Source organism: Corvus brachyrhynchos, unplaced genomic scaffold (assembly GCF_000691975.1).
Source record: "Corvus brachyrhynchos isolate BGI_N302 unplaced genomic scaffold, ASM69197v1 scaffold633, whole genome shotgun sequence".
Classification (NCBI taxonomy): Eukaryota; Metazoa; Chordata; class Aves; order Passeriformes; family Corvidae; genus Corvus; species Corvus brachyrhynchos.
Window position 1 is genome coordinate 1,478,249 of NW_008237435.1, and position 15,727 is coordinate 1,493,975.

General features: G+C 37.4%; 1 protein-coding gene across 1 annotated transcript in view; it reads left to right on the forward strand.

Annotated features, from left to right (window-relative positions):
* The first annotated feature begins 8 nt into the window (after positions 1–8).
* The window catches only part of LOC103613582 (ATPase family AAA domain-containing protein 2), a 28,857-nt gene continuing 13,138 nt past the window's right edge, over positions 9–15,727 (forward strand). Inside the window, exons 1-10 of the mRNA XM_017731225.1 lie at positions 9–7,339; positions 8,180–8,258; positions 9,235–9,327; positions 10,281–10,374; positions 10,561–10,676; positions 11,914–12,088; positions 12,732–12,820; positions 13,167–13,326; positions 14,525–14,615; positions 15,047–15,361. Of these exons, the coding sequence (XP_017586714.1) occupies positions 7,303–7,339; positions 8,180–8,258; positions 9,235–9,327; positions 10,281–10,374; positions 10,561–10,676; positions 11,914–12,088; positions 12,732–12,820; positions 13,167–13,326; positions 14,525–14,615; positions 15,047–15,361 (1,249 nt within the window). The 5' untranslated portion in view covers positions 9–7,302. The remainder of the gene's footprint in view (positions 7,340–8,179; positions 8,259–9,234; positions 9,328–10,280; positions 10,375–10,560; positions 10,677–11,913; positions 12,089–12,731; positions 12,821–13,166; positions 13,327–14,524; positions 14,616–15,046; positions 15,362–15,727) is intronic.

The window sequence follows — 15,727 nt, forward strand, 5'->3', positions numbered from 1 at the left end:
GGGCGGTGGCTCTGAGAGCCGCCGTGTCCCACGCTTCCCGGGAGGGTCAAAGGCGAAACGGGCGTGTTTTCTTGCATGTGTGATAGGAAAGGCTTCTCTAAGCGCATCTTCATGTGGGTTCTGGAGAGAGGAGGCTGCTGAAGGAAGGGAGGAGGGGAGGGAGGGAGGACATAGCAGTGTTTCAGAGCCTGGAAAAACTGAAAAGTGGAAGCTTCGACTCTGCAACGAAGCCCAGGATGGAATGGGAAAAGGGACAGTGTTAGCTGGAGTGTGTCTAGCTGAAAGGGCAACCCTTTGCACATGTCAAAATGTAAAACCCAAGAAGGAAGGAGGTTGTCTATGAAGGGCTGAATTTAAGGCAAATGCTGAAGGGCAGAACAGTTCCTCTCGGAGACTTGATGGACTGTCAAGCAGTGTTATGGTAGATCTGGTGAAAGGCTTTAATTTGAGCTTTACTTCACTCCAGGGAAGAACTGTGGTATCAGAGAGCAGGATGAATGAGCTGATGGGCCTTCACTGCCTCTGACTCCTGTGCTCACGCTAAATTGCACCCACAGGAATCCTGCTGTGGCATAAATACATTGAAGTCAAAGAGACAAGAAAACACATAATTTAACATAAAAGAATCTTCTGTTAGGACAGCTATATTAATAGAATGCAAGACTTAAGTTTACACTTTGAAAGATACTTAATATTTGGCAATAATTGTAAGCTTTCAGATGTGTTTTTGCATGTGTATCTACAATAACAACTTCAAGGACATGAGTTCTTCTGACTGGACAAATTGCTCACATTTGCCAAAGTGCTTTGTAGTACTTCGGGATAATGGCAAGCCTGAAACTGTCACAGCTTCATCATGCTGCTAATAATCTCAGGAATCAAAATTCTCAGTGTTTGACATGAACCAGGTAGACATAAAAAAAATGAGATTATTATGCATTGATGTTTAATTGAGCAGGCATTTTGTGAGTTTTGTAGTAGAAGCTGACAGGAAGGTGGATCAGAGCTTGAAATTACCATGATAAGCAACAGCAGGATCAGGTTGCTGAGTGTAAGCTCGGCTCAGTAATAGCAAAACCATCTCTTTTATCATCCCTGTGTTCAGCACAAATCCAACACACAGCTCCACACCAGCCACTGTGAAGAAAATTAACTCTAGTCCAACCAAAACAGCACAGCACCCAGCCCTGAGTGTCTTTGAGGAGCCCATAATATGTGGGCAAATGGATTTCAGGTACTGCCTATCTCTCCCCCTTGACAGATCTTTTTTAATCCCCAAAAAACTGTGCATTTTAGCATTTTAGCTATTTCAGAACAACACATACAAATTCAGGATAAAATCTTACACAGCATCAAATAAGGCAATAAAAATTACTTACCCTCTTCATCACAGCAATAATATTAAAAATATGCGGATTACTTTACTAAATTGTTTAACTCTTGGCATTAATATTACTTTATTCTGAATTTTCTTTTTAGTGTTATTGGGAAGTAAGAGGCCCCCTCCACCTCCATTTAAATTTTTTTTATGAAAACAAGATAAATAAATTCTTTTTTCTTTTGATAATTGGGCCATATTAAGTTCATGGAATATTTAATCTTAAAAGCAAAGAACCATTGCACAAGAAACATCACATACTTAGGTGGTTAATCTATTAATATATGCTGTTATTTTTATAACTGCAGTAGAATTACAGGTGTAAAGCAGTTTTTCAAATTCGTCGATGAAAGCTCAGCAACACGACCAGTAGGTGGCCCCAGCCTAACATCTCCCTCACACCATGGTGCTCTGGTTTGCTGGACGTTGGATTGGTGAAACGGTTCTTGCTAGAATATTCAATGCACTTATGTATCAAAAATTAGGGATCAGAATGATGGAAAAAGACTTTATTCATAACTGCCCGAAGTATAGGCTACCCTTCCGTAAAGCTGGGAACCAACTGAATGTTCAGCTGAACGTTTAATGAGATTTCACTTTGCACAAATGAAAACAAGTACATGAAGAAAGTGCCTTTTCTCACAGGTGGTGATGTACACAGAATGAAAATTTGAAGTAAAATTTAGGCCATTTAAAATGCTGTAGGGAGTAAACTCTGTACAAGTGAGAAGCTGAGCTGGAGATTGGATCCCATTGAAAGCAAGACAAGAATAATCTGTAATTTCATTCAGTATTGCTATTGGAAAAATAATTTCTCTTGCTATTTGAATTTTGAAAATCACAAGATTCGATGAAGTTTTACAGCAGTAATATTTTAAGAATTGAATTCTACTGAGTAATAAAAGGAAGGAAGGATTTTACTGTGACCAAAGTACCAACCAGGGACTTGTAAATGCAGGTGTGGTGCCTGGCAGTGACACAGACTTTCAACTGATCTTCATCTAGTAGTTTATTTAAACCCATATTTTAATATTTAAATAAAAGTGGAAATCATAAGGAAAAAATAGTGTGTGTGACAATAATAGTGTGCTGTAGACCAGATGGTTAGAAAAAGCAAGCATCAGGGGGAAGTTGCTCAACTGGATGTATAATTTCTTATATCTACTTGAGCTTGTTTATACACTAATTCCATAAGCTGTTGGGTACCTAGTGAATACATATGTCAGGGTATGTTTGGGTAATTGGAGCATGTATCTGTTAAGGATACAAACTTTGAATTTAGAGGTTTAGCAGTTTCAACATATTAGGGAACTAGAAAGTCCCAATAAAATGTAACATGAAATAAAGTGCATTCATGTACCCATTCATGCCATGTTTAGATGGAAACAAAGTATAGCCAGAATTATTCACTGACTTTGGATGCCTAGGATGAAGTATCTTGGACCTCATATTTCATAGTAATTCATAAGTTTAGACTGCCAATAGTCCTCTAAGAATTAAGTTCCAAGAATACTAAAAGAGGAAAGAAGGACAAGTTATCTCAGTCACTTTTGTTTAGATGAAGAGCAGGTATCCTAAAGCTCGACTTCTGACTAACTGTGGATAGCTGCAATTCCTTTAAGATCTAGAGTCTATGAAACGTTAAATTACAACAATGAGATTTTAAGACTCCACAATCCAAGCTGGGAGGATTTAAAATGGGGTATAAAAAATGAGGAAAACAGAATTAATGACAATTTTTTAAAATTATGATTTAAATTATTCCAGTGCGGTCATGGATTTTATAGAGAAAGAGAAGTTTGAATTTTTCTGGGCAATACTCAAATTCCTTAATGTAGCAAATCTTTTGCAAGTGCTGCCTCATTCACTGTGTTAGATGACTCTTCTACAGCAAATGAGGGATTGGCTACCTCACATTTAGCTTCTTCAACACAAACTGTTCATATATTCCTAGATCCAAGTGAGACGGGGATCTTCTTGAAAAAACCCTCTCATTAAATGACCTGAAAAGGTATTCATACAGCTGAGCTGAATTAACATTATAAAAGCAATCTCAGATATTTCTGATCTCCTGAATGAGTCACCGATGTTCTCTTAATGCAGCCTTTCTTTTGCATGATTTTTTTTGGATGTGAAATCACAAGGAAGCAAATACAGAATTAAATTTACAAAGATTTCTTATTGTTGCTGGATCATTCCAGATTTTCAAACACTAATTGTAAAGAATGGAATTCAATATTATAACTGGTGTTAACTACTCCAGCCAAGGGCAATTCACTATTTTAATATTACAGCTTGTTTCAGTGACACTAGTGGGTCTCAGCTCCTTTCCTACTTGAGCATACCTCAGAAAATACTATACAGAAGTGTGACTGGTTTAGTGTTAGAATACATCAGACATTAATTTAAATTTTTAGTTCATTTTTTACCTTTGACTTAATAATTCTTTAAATTCATGCTTGCATATTTCATAAGTTCAACTGCACAACAAATAAAGAAAAAATGCGGATCTTTTCTTTCAATACTGTACTGGCCCAGTGTGACATGTAACCTCCCCAGCTATTTTTCTTGGTTCCTATCACAATATTTGTATATATGTCTGTATTACTTTTCTTTTGTCCTTTATCTTATTAAAAATACAACTTAAAAAAAAAATTATCAGTCCTATTTTTAAAAATTACTTGTAGTTATACGTCATGCTAATAACTCCATGTGTGTTGACTGCTTTACCAAAAAAAAACCAACATAGGCAAAACCCTGCCACTGTACAGAAGAAATAAAAAGAAAATCCTTGGAAAGATAATGGAACTGCTAATATGAAACTAATAAATAAATAATTAGAAGTGAATAGCAGAATTAATGCATATTCATTTGTGTTTATGGAAAGTAATCTGTATTGGGTCTGGCTGAGATAGGGTTCATTTTCCCACAGCAGCCCTCACAGTGCTGTCCTTTCTATTGGTAGCTGGAAAGGTACTGATAACACACCAGTGTTTCGGCTACTTCTGAGCTGCACAAGCTTTCACTTTTCTTTTTTTGCTTTGGTAAACTGCCTTTTATCAAGCTAGTAGTTGTTTCCCATGTTATTTTCTCTCCCCTGTCACTCTTAGAGTGATAGCTTGGTGAGCACCTGGTATCCAGCCAAGGACAACACAATATACAATCCTATCAAACCATCTTCACATTATATTTTCTGTAATACTGGTTGCTTAAAGGATGAAGAAAATTGGGATTTAGAGGTCTGTTGAAGCTGTAGACTTTGACAAAGTTTTACACCACTGCAAATCAAATCTGTTTTGTTTTGCAATGTTAGAACAAAATAAGTTGGGGTTTTTTTCAACCTGCAGAGCTACTAGAATGAGCCTTATTAGCAAGCCTTTGTTCTGTGGCATAATATTGGCTAGGGACTTTCTTTTGACTGCAGAGAAGATATTGTTGTTCCTGGCAGCAAGTGGCAAGTGCATGCAGTGGTTGGGCTGAGACCTCCCTACGTGCCACTACGTATACAGTAAGTTTTTATTGAGAGGGTGATAAGGTTGTCCAGAGAGGCTGTGGATGCCCCACCTGTGGAAGTGTTAAGGCCAGGCTGAATGGGGCTCGGAGCAACCTGGCCTAGTGAAAGGTGTCCCTATCCATGGCAGCTGTTGAACCAGGTGGTTGCTCATGGTCCCTTCTAACCCGAGCCGTTCTATGATTCCATGACTATCAAGTGTTGGGTATCAGGTGCCCTCCACAGTAGGGTCCCCCCAGGGACTTGGGAGTTGGGCATGATCAAGCTTGGAACTTTGTGGGGGCACTGCCAAGCAACCTGACAAACATTCCATAAACGTTCCACTGCAGTTGGTCAGGTAGCATCTCCTGCTTGTGGCTTGTTTCAAAGACTGCACAGGAGGATGTATTTGTCAGATGCTCCATGTGTAAATATTTTGGACACAGCCAATGTTTAAATTGGCCACCGGTGTCTTTATTTTGGGATTGCCAGTTGTAGAGAGATCTTGATGCCAGAGCATCTTTTATGGGTGGGCTGGTTCTTGTGAACTGAAATGATCACTTCATGTTGTGACTTTCAGTAGATTTAACTTGCCCTCTAAATTGATCTTCTTGGCACCAGAAGGGCCTTCATGTTTAATTAACTTTTCTTTCCTGCTTGCAAATAATTTTATAATGTTCTGTTGACTTAAGAAATGGCAGAAATTTGGACACAGGCAAAGTGAAGCAGTCGTAGCATTTCTGCTTGTGTGTCTTTAACTTAATTCTCTTTGTGAAGCCCAAATTGACATTGTTTTCTGAAAGGTTTTCAAAGAGTATCAGCAGGGAGATATTTTTTTCTAGCACATATAGTCATGGAAAATCAGCATGAGACTTTAATTCCAGTTAAGAGAAGACTAAGCAACCTGTTGTCTGAGGATGGCTGTGAACTAAAAATGACTTAATGCTATCACGCAGAGCAACTTAAATGCTATGAAAAACTGCCATAATTTCTTTTTGTTATCTTCGTATGATCTTCAGAATTCTCTTTTTTTCCTACTAAATGAGATTCTTTCTGTACTGTGTTCAGCAAGAGGGGAAAATAACCTGAAAACAATGTATGTTTGCAAGTCCTCAAATGCTTGTTTTTAAATCTCTCTATAAAAAAAAGTAAGCATTTGACCTAATTTTTAAGTAGAGTTGAAAAATTTGGCTAAGTGTCAGTGACTCTTGCTTTGTGCACGCTATATTAAAATACCATGCTGACTATGTGTGTTGTTTTCAATGGGATATTTTTGTACTTTCCTATCTTTACTCTTATGTATCAACTTTGTATCTTAGTACTGCAGAAGCAGTCTTGCAAAAAAAGGGGGTGACTCAGAAAAGACACCTAGACAGCAGAGAATGGGAGACCGTGGGGTGTTCCACTGCACAGAAGAAGTAGATACTAATTTAATTTACTATTTTATATGTGAATGGCATTTCACATAAAGAAATTACTTAGTTATAATTTTAATTTAGCTGAAAAAAACTTTTTCCAAAGCGTAGTATAGTATAAACTAATATTTTATTCTTGCTCTCTAATTATAATTAACATCTTACTATTACAGTCATGCCACAGCTACGTTCTAAGGTGGAGCAAATACCTTCAGAAGACATGAAAGAGCAGTGATATGCTGAAACACATCATATACTATGCTTGCTGAATTGCCTTATGATTTTTGAATGGACAAAAATAAAACCCCCAGCTTTTTACAAATAGCTATCTCAGGGCTTGGGTTTTCATTCAAATCTTACTAAAAACTGAATTCACTGATACCTACTTTATCTGTGTTTGTTCTTGTGCCAGCCTTGCCTGTGAGCTCAAGTAGTCCCCTGTCCCAAGAGGAACTCATGTTAAAATGATAGACACTAATCAATCATATTTTCTCTGTCTTAGTTTTGCTCTATTAAATCAAGTTCCTCCACTGTCCTCTTGAATGTCAGGCACTTTGTTTTTTAAACATATCCATAGCCTGCTTTCATAGTTGTTTTTGGTCAGATATAAATTCCTTTGTGGTTTGTTTCAACCAGAATTGGCCATAGTACTTCATAAATCATCTTTCAAATGCCAGTATGTTTTTCTTTTTCTGCTAGGAATTGCTTTGTCCTACACTACAGTGGGTTCTACCACACTCTTGGATAATTAACCTGTGACTAATTGATACATTCAGTTTTGTATCTGGCCAAGTGTTTGACTTTCACATTTACTAAACCCTATTTTAGAGTAGAAATCCTTGCTATTAATCCTGGGTTCCAGAGTGGTGTTCCTATTCCCTCCCCCTTGCGTTAGTTTAATATTTTGTGTATATGGAGTGCCTTGAAAATGATACTATAAAGGCACCAGATATGCCCACAGGTTTTCTGCATGTTTGTGTCTGATTTTTCCTGTTTCTTTTAATTAGGAAAGTCTAGATATGGAAACAACTGGTGAAGAAACAACTGAAAATCCAGGTAGCATTCTAGGCTAGTTCTGTTCTAAATTTCTTTGACTATGCCCTAGCCAAAAGCTTTTTCTTAAGCAATTGAAATGGACTGAACTACTGGTATTTTTCCTTTGTTAAAAAATCTGTGTTGCTCTTGACATTACAAGCCATAGCCACAGATTCTAGGGCTGTACTGATAAAGAGCTCATAGGGATTCAGACAAAGAAGTCTTAAACCCCAGTGTTTTTGCAAAACGTGTGCATGATAAAAATCTATGGAGAGGAGGGAATACCTGTCATACAGCACACTTTGAATATATCATTATTTGCAACAGTACTTAAAGAGCTTAATGTTCTGTGCAGTAATTTCATCATAAGGAAGCGAAGCAAAAGGAAAAAAGCTTTGCTTTGTTGAGTGCTATCAAGATACACTGGAAAGTAGGTTATAGGCAGGGTTTTTCTTAAGAGCTAATTTCTTGCGTGGATGCAAGATTTTTTTAATGGAAATACATGCACTCAACTTTAAATTTCTTACCTTCATTCTGCCATTCTTAAATGTCTGTACCCCATGCACATTCTATTTTTTTCCTATTTGGGATCCTTACTGTTTTCCAGTAAAAAAATGACCTATCTTGAAAGAATAGTAGTTAATGAGACTTCATAATCTTACTCATGTGTTTTACAGTTCTCCTTAAAAATCAGGGGTGTATTTTTTCACTTCTACTGTGCACTGATCAACCCCCACCTGCCTTGAAACTTCCCCTGAACTTAGAGATGGGTGATACACATCCTGTTTTCTGCCTCTTTGACTATCCCACTTTATCTTATATTTGTTTGTGACATTATTCTAAATCCTTTGCTTTCAACAGAACCTAGAAATTGTGAGACAGATTCTTCAGTCCCATCTTCATCTGTCTCAGAGAGAGATTCATGCCAAGGGAATAAAAGGTTTGTGTATGGCTAAGTGATAGTTCTTTCTCAATAGTGCTGTCACATGGCTCAATAATGCTTTCAAGGGGTTTTGAACTGGTGGTAACTACAGATAAATAGTATGATTATTATTGTCGTAGTCTGAGAATATAAAGAAAACAAACACTGGTGGGGAGGCCATTCTTTTTACTAGCCTTCATATTTTATTTGAAAATGCAGTATTTATGGTCACTGATAGGGTGATGATGAGGGTTGTGGCTGAGATTGTGTAACTGAAATTTATTTGTTCTGGAACTAAAGCCAGGATCTCCCTCTGAAAACTTTAGACTATTTAATCTCGAGAGATGAAAATTATTTTCCTAAAACCAAAGACAGTTTAATTAGAGGGAGAGCCTGTATGGAGTTTTAATGGATTTTTTTTTAATCACTCAAACACTGATTCTGATGTCTCTTTGGAATCAGTTCATGTTTCTGTATGAAGCTATCCTTAAACCAGAAAAATGTTAAATGAAAATCTAATTTATGAGTTGGATTAATAATGACAAAGGGGTGTCAGATCATATAAACAGAGCATGGAGAGTGCCTTCCCTTGCTAGATAGGAACACTTTGTTTTGCATCCTTGAAAGCAGACTATTATGGAAGGAAAGGATTTTGAAGTCAAATTTTTAAGTAAGTGTAAAATGTTGATATTTCACAGAGTGGCTGCATAATGCTAAGTGAAACTTGATTTGTGTGTCTAAGAGAGAGACTGGACAAAAGGAGTAACTTGATTAAGAAATTTCTTTGCACACTAGTGAAACATTTTACCTTCCTAAGAAAAATCAAATAACTGCTGTCACAAGGAAAATCACATAATGTACTATGAAATCTGATGAAAATTCCAATGATCTGAAAACTCACTAGATTTCAAAGTAAACTCTGAGATAGCATTAACTTAAATTTTGGTATTACTTAGGGTGCATTTTAATTTTTTACTTGTTTGAATGTTTGCAGACAGAGATATGGAGTCTTCAGCAGTGATTCCCTTTTCTCTTCTGATGATGATGAGGATTTTGAAATGCAGAGGAAGAAGAGAAATTTAAGGAGGTTAATGAAATTGGAGAAGAGGGGAGGGAGTAATCTGCCTGGGAACACTTTGCATATGCCTAACTTTGAAGTGTTGCCATCTTCATCTTGTACCCTTTCTAAATTGTGGCAATATTTAATCATACCTGTTGGTATTGACAACTGTAAATGGAGTCTCTAAAACTGGATTTTTAGAATTGACTTTTAATAAGAAATTTGATTTCTAGGTGGGAATGGGAGGAAAGGTACAGATACACACTTTGGTGTATTTCCTTGATGTAAAATTTTACTGCTTCTGTGCTTTACCATTGTTTTTTCAGAAAGAAAACCATTACAAGAGAAAATGTTATAAGTCAGGGAAATAGGTTTTATTACTTAACAAATGCTCTAGAAATATTAAGTGAATAACAGTCTAACAAACGAGCTTTCAGCCTGACGTCTTTCAGATGTGCATCTTCTGGCACACACATTCCAAAGTCCTCAGGAAAATCCAGGAGAGGTGGGCAGCCTTTATAATATTAATCCCCATTGATATAAGTGTTCTCCTGGAATGTAACTTTCTGAAGGTAAAAGCTAGAACTATTTGAAAGATGTCAGTGTGTTTGGGAAGGGGAGGAATTCTTCCATCATACTAATCAAGGTTAGTCCATGGTCTCCACATACGGAATAATTGTTCTAAGCTTGCATTCCTATATGTGCTGTGTTGACTGGCATGGATATTCATAAGTGCTAAGAGTTGTTAAAAGAATTAACTCAATTTAATGTCTGGAGCGACCATTTTCCTTTATTGATTCATAGCCATTAAATGTATAAAGTTGGAATGAATATTTAATTATTTAGGAAATTCATGCTAATTTATAAGGTCTTCTGCATTCACTTGCCATCATTATAAAATCAAAATTCTTCTATCTGCATTGTAAGTTAGAGAGTACCTTTTTTTCCTCCTTAATTCAAGTCAGATCTCTTCTGGTCAGCTTTCAGAAAGGTGCCTTAACGGGAGTTGACAAAGATACCATGAAAATGGGAGGAAGTTTGGCTGGTGTGGAGCAAATGCAAATAGATGGTTCAGTAAGTGGTTTTGGTTCATTGTGGCAGTGAGACATTTGCAGTATTTATGAAAGCTTCCAGTAATGGGCCATCTACAACTCCCTTGGTTTATGGTTTTCTCTCAAGCAATCCAGCTTCTCATGGAACCTTATCGAGGTTGCAGCTTTCTGTAACATATAAAATGTGTTCTGTTGGCTTCATCTTTAGGTACAATTTGATGGTGTGGGTGGTCTTTCTGACCACATTTCATCTTTAAAGGAGATGGTCATTTTCCCATTGCTTTATCCCAAAATCTTTGAGAGATTGAAAATTGAACCTCCAAGGTAACAGACACTGTTTAAAACTCTAAGTTATAATTTACCTATTTTCAGGAGAATTCAACTGCGTCATCAATATGTTTTTGTGCTTCAAAATTCTCAGCAGTGTTGATTTTTTTTTAAACAGTAGTAAAATGTAATTTTAAAAAAAATTGATAGAATTTAGTATATATGTAGGTCCAGAGATTTACTTTGTGGTGAGACTATCCTTTCAAAGTGGTTTGCTTTTCAAATGTGGAGTTGGGGATATTTTCTTTAAAGCTCTATATGTAAGTGGGCTTAATTAGTTTGTAAGCAGGAAGTACTTTCTACTGGTAGTCAAATGTTTGTTTAGCAGAAATCCACTTGTCTCTGCCACCAACTTTCTTTTTTTTCAAGTTCTCAAGTATCAGTTTTACAACTGATAGGACATGCAACTAGAAACTGCAGTGTTTGTTGTGCTTGAGCTAAAATAAGAATCCGTCCTCTTTTTACACAGCTAAGTGGCTTCTGTGTTACAAAAAATAATCAGTGATTTGATTGTTAGCTTTATATATTCTTGCTCAATGAAACTCAGTCATGGCATACTGAACTAGGATCTAGAATTCTTTGCCTTCAGTGACTTTAAAAGTATTTCAAAATAGAAAATATTTCTGTGCTTTGCTTCTTTACCACTGAAATTCTTTTTTGAAGAAGCAGTGTATTGGCTTTTCTAGTTTATGTAAGTGCAGAAATGCAGAATATCTTTCCAGCTTTAGCATACTTCTTCCTTTATCACCAGCAAAGGGAATTCTAGTAACCCAAAGCTTATTAAGGCAGAATTAAGTGTTTTACTATAAAATCTTGCCTTATGTGAAAATAAGAATGAATATGTGTGCATCATTGAAAAATGAACTGGTGATTCCTAAGTTAGCCTAGTCTCAGATTCTGATTTGAAAGTTTGTTCTTGTATGGCTCCAGCCACGCTTGCTGGATTGTCACAAGTTTTGAAAGTGTCCTTTTGGGATGCTGCAAGCTTTTATCAAGGTTTTGTATTTCTGCATCATCCTCTTTACTGATTTTGTTTGCTGCCTTGTAGAACTGTGTAGGAACGCTTCTGACTTTTCTCACACTTCAGCTGTTACTGCTATCTTATCCATGAGGTGTTTTGTTTAGGAGAGCAGAGTTGTGTGTTTTAAGGATGGGGTTTGTAATAGGTGCTTTTCCATGGTGATTTTTTCTTATGTGAGTTTTTTTTTTAATTTATTTTTTTTTTAAATTGCAGAGGCTGTCTATTCTGTGGTCCACCAGGGACTGGAAAGACACTGCTTGCTTGTGCACTTGCTAATGAATGCAGTCAGGGTGACATGAGAGTAACCTTTTTTATGAGAAAAGGTGCTGAGTGCTTGAGTAAATGGATAGGAGAATCTGAACGACAGCTTCGTTTATTATTTGAGCAGGTAAGGTTGAAATGTGCCATGTGTTCTGTCTGAATTGGAAATAATTTTCTGTGGTCAACAAGAGCTCACTCTTTTTTCTTTTGTCAGCTCCTTCCACTGAAACAGGATTGCCACTGTTTCCTTTGTCAGTTGAGTTTTAGGGGCTTGAAATCTTGAAGTGTATTGGGAAAGATTAGTAAAGGAAATAAGAAAATCCTGCGAAGCACCACCGCTACCACCCTCCTCCCTCCCACAAAACAACAAACTGAACAACCTCCCAAAAAGTCACAAAAAATGTTTCAAGAAGCAAGAGGTGGTGGCTTAAGATCACAGGGAAAAGAGATGCAGGCTGAAAGCATGGTCATTTAAATTGGTAACAGAGGGTTGCTTCCAGAACCTGTAACTGAGTTAAATCCTGTCTCTGTTCTTGTGGTTGCCAGATAGATGTTAAAACTATTGGTACAGTTTTTTTCTTGTCACCCAGTCTCTGTGGGTTGACATGGGCTGCTGTCTTCAGTTACTCATGCCACTTTACTCTGTTAGCTCAATTAGCAGAGTCTGAAAAATCTAGTTCATGCCTTTCCAACCATGATGTTTTTCATGCATTTTCCCTTTCAAATAGGGCTGTTTCCCTGATGTCAATATTCCTGTGTTTTCATTGTAGGCCTACCAGATGCGACCTTCAATTATTTTCTTTGACGAGATTGATGCTCTTGCTCCTGTACGGTCCAATAAACAAGACCAAATTCATAGGTAGGACATGTTTTGTATCTACATAGAAGCTGCTTGATCTTTATGAAAAAAAAGATGGCAATTTATTTAACTTCAAGTGACACATTCATTTTTACTGAAAATTAGTAATTCCATGCAAAAGAATCTCAGATGAATTTTAGACAGTAATTGAAAATGATTTGCCGAGCTTGATATCGACACAAGGCCTGTGTTACCTTATCTGTATTTTATGACTTAAAATGAGTCTTTTGCTAAACAGCATCTCATAAATAAAAACTTGTCCTTTTTGAGTGATCACTGGACAAGGTTATGTGTAACTGAAGAAAATTTACTAAGCTGGTGAATGAAAATCATATTTTTCTGTTAGCTCTGTGGTGGGGACACTTCTGGCACTTATGGATGGCTTAGCCAGCAGAGGAGAGGTTGTGGTCATAGGAGCCACCAACAGACTGGATTCTATAGATCCTGCTTTACGAAGACCTGGGCGCTTTGAACGAGAATTCCGCTTCAGTTTGCCAAACAAAGAGGTCAGAACTTCCACTCAACCTTAGTGCTTATGTGCCAAAGTCCATCTTTATAACAAAGCCCTGGAATGAGGCAGCATTGTGCGGCAGTGCAAGTCTCCATCCATAGTGTACAGCTTGGACACAAGAGGGATATCTGGAGACATTACGTTGCAGACCTGGCCCTGGGTATCTATGATTAGGGTGATTTGAACAAGTAGTTAGTTCTCTAGTTAGTTTTGGTTTCTCTGTGACTGGTGGAGAAAAGGGGATGCTGACAGTGACTGAAATGTTTAAGAAAGAATGAGTGTATTAATTAGTTATAAACTATTCCTATAGCATCTTGAAAGTGAAAGAAAGGGTGAGAGAATTCCGCCTTGGTAGCAAAAACTTTGATCAAGGCTGGTGCTGGAGCGAATTAAGTATGTTGGGATCTCACTGGAAGTTATTGACAGGGACTTGGACAAAGTTTTGAAGGACACAGCACAGGTGCAGGGCTTGGGAAGCATTTAGTTCAATGGCAATAGTTAAGCAGTATAAAAATGGATATATAGCAACTAAAAAATATTGAAGGGGGGACATTGCATGCAAAACTGGAGACTTCTTTTTGTATTTTCTCTCTGGCTATCTCTGATATTTCTTAGCACTTCTTGGAAAAAGGATAAAAGGCTTGTTGGGTTGAAAGCTAGTAAAAGTGCACTAAACAATGCATTTAGCACAAAATTTTTCTCCAGTTTTCATCTGCTCTCAGGAACAGGAGATGAGGTGCCATTAAAAAGATCTAATACATGATTCCCTAATGTGGTAGAATTCCAGAAATCTGCCATAATTAATCTGTGTACCAAGAAATACTTCATGAAATTTTTCTAAATTGGAGAGAATTTTCTTTGACAAAAAATCTCCATTTGTAGATAAGAATTTTACCATGATTTTTTCTTCAGAATCTTTATGTCTCACACTTGTGAAAACTGACTTTTATAGAAGATGTAAATGCCTTTTACTTGACTGCAGCCCCCAGCAAGAGTTTAATGTAACAAGTTTAGAATTATTGAATTTCCTGCTTGAAGTAGCAGACAACATATTAATAACTGACCTTTAAAATACTAAAAGGTTTAGCTGATAAGAAAAGTATTTTTATTGGTATAAGGGGTTTTGTGGGTTTGTGTTGTCATTGTTCTTGTAAGAGAAAACTTAGGGCAAACTGAAATGCAACTGTTTTCAGGCAAGAAAAGAAATTTTCAAAATTCATACACGAGACTGGAACCCGAAGCCGTCGGACAACTTACTTGAAGAGCTGGCTGAAGAATGTGTTGGTGAGTTTGAAAACAGTGTGGGTTACTGCATGGGACTTGAGCCCTAGGGAACCTGAGCTTGTATCAGGCAGTACTTGAGCTCTTGTACCTTGCTGCAGAGAGAGGCAGTGAGGAGAAGTTGGCATGCCTTGGGAGCAAAGTTAGGTGCTGCTTTCAATTTTCTTTTTGTCTCTCAGAACACTGAATGGGTTTGGAACATCTTTCCCAGGAACAAAGTTTTGACCAGCAGGCTGCTGCCTAAGTGCAGGATATCAGGCTTTGAGCCACATAATAGAGATTTTCTGCAGCACAGTAACTCTTTAAATTCTCTCTTAGCCTGGTAATTTTTGGCAGAATAAAAAGTCTTTCAGTGTTGCACTTTAGAAATATTGGCCTTGAATTCTGTTTTGTCTGAGACTGGCATAACATTTGATTCTTGTTTTGGTTATTAGGATACTGTGGTGCCGATATTAAAGCCTTATGTGCCGAAACCGGTCTCTGTGCTCTGCGGCATCGCTATCCTCAGCTATATGAAAGCAGAGAGAGGCTGCAGATAAACATGGATTCAATTAAAATAAAAGCAAATGATTTTTCCATGGCCATGCAGAAGACTGTTCCAGCTTCACGGAGGGTTGTGCCTTCCCCTGGGCAAGCGCTATCAGCTATTTCAAAGCCACTGTTAAAAAACACACTGGAAAGGATTTTACAAACCTTGCAAAGAGTGTTCCCCCATGCCGAGCTTGCACTAAAGAAGGACCAACAGAAAGGTATAACGTCTACATTCCCTTGGTTAAAAATCTGCCAAAGCAAAAGCTTGTGATTTGTGCAATCAACATACACAAACCTCTCAGCTGTACTGGCAGCACAGTTTTGTACTTTGTGTGTGCACAGTGCAGGGTGGGAGCTGCGAGTGACTCGCAAAAGCAGCTGAGAACTATGTGTTCTTTGCTGGAGCACCCAGTTACTGACAGTACACACAGTTACTGACAGTAGCTAACAATCACATTTATCACTTGTGGAGAGGAATCTAAGTTTTACATTATTAGCACCTCTTTTCAAATAAATGCTTAAAGCAGGAGAAATGTTTTTCAGGTGTCCGGGAACTACATAAGTTGTTTCTAATCATCTTTATT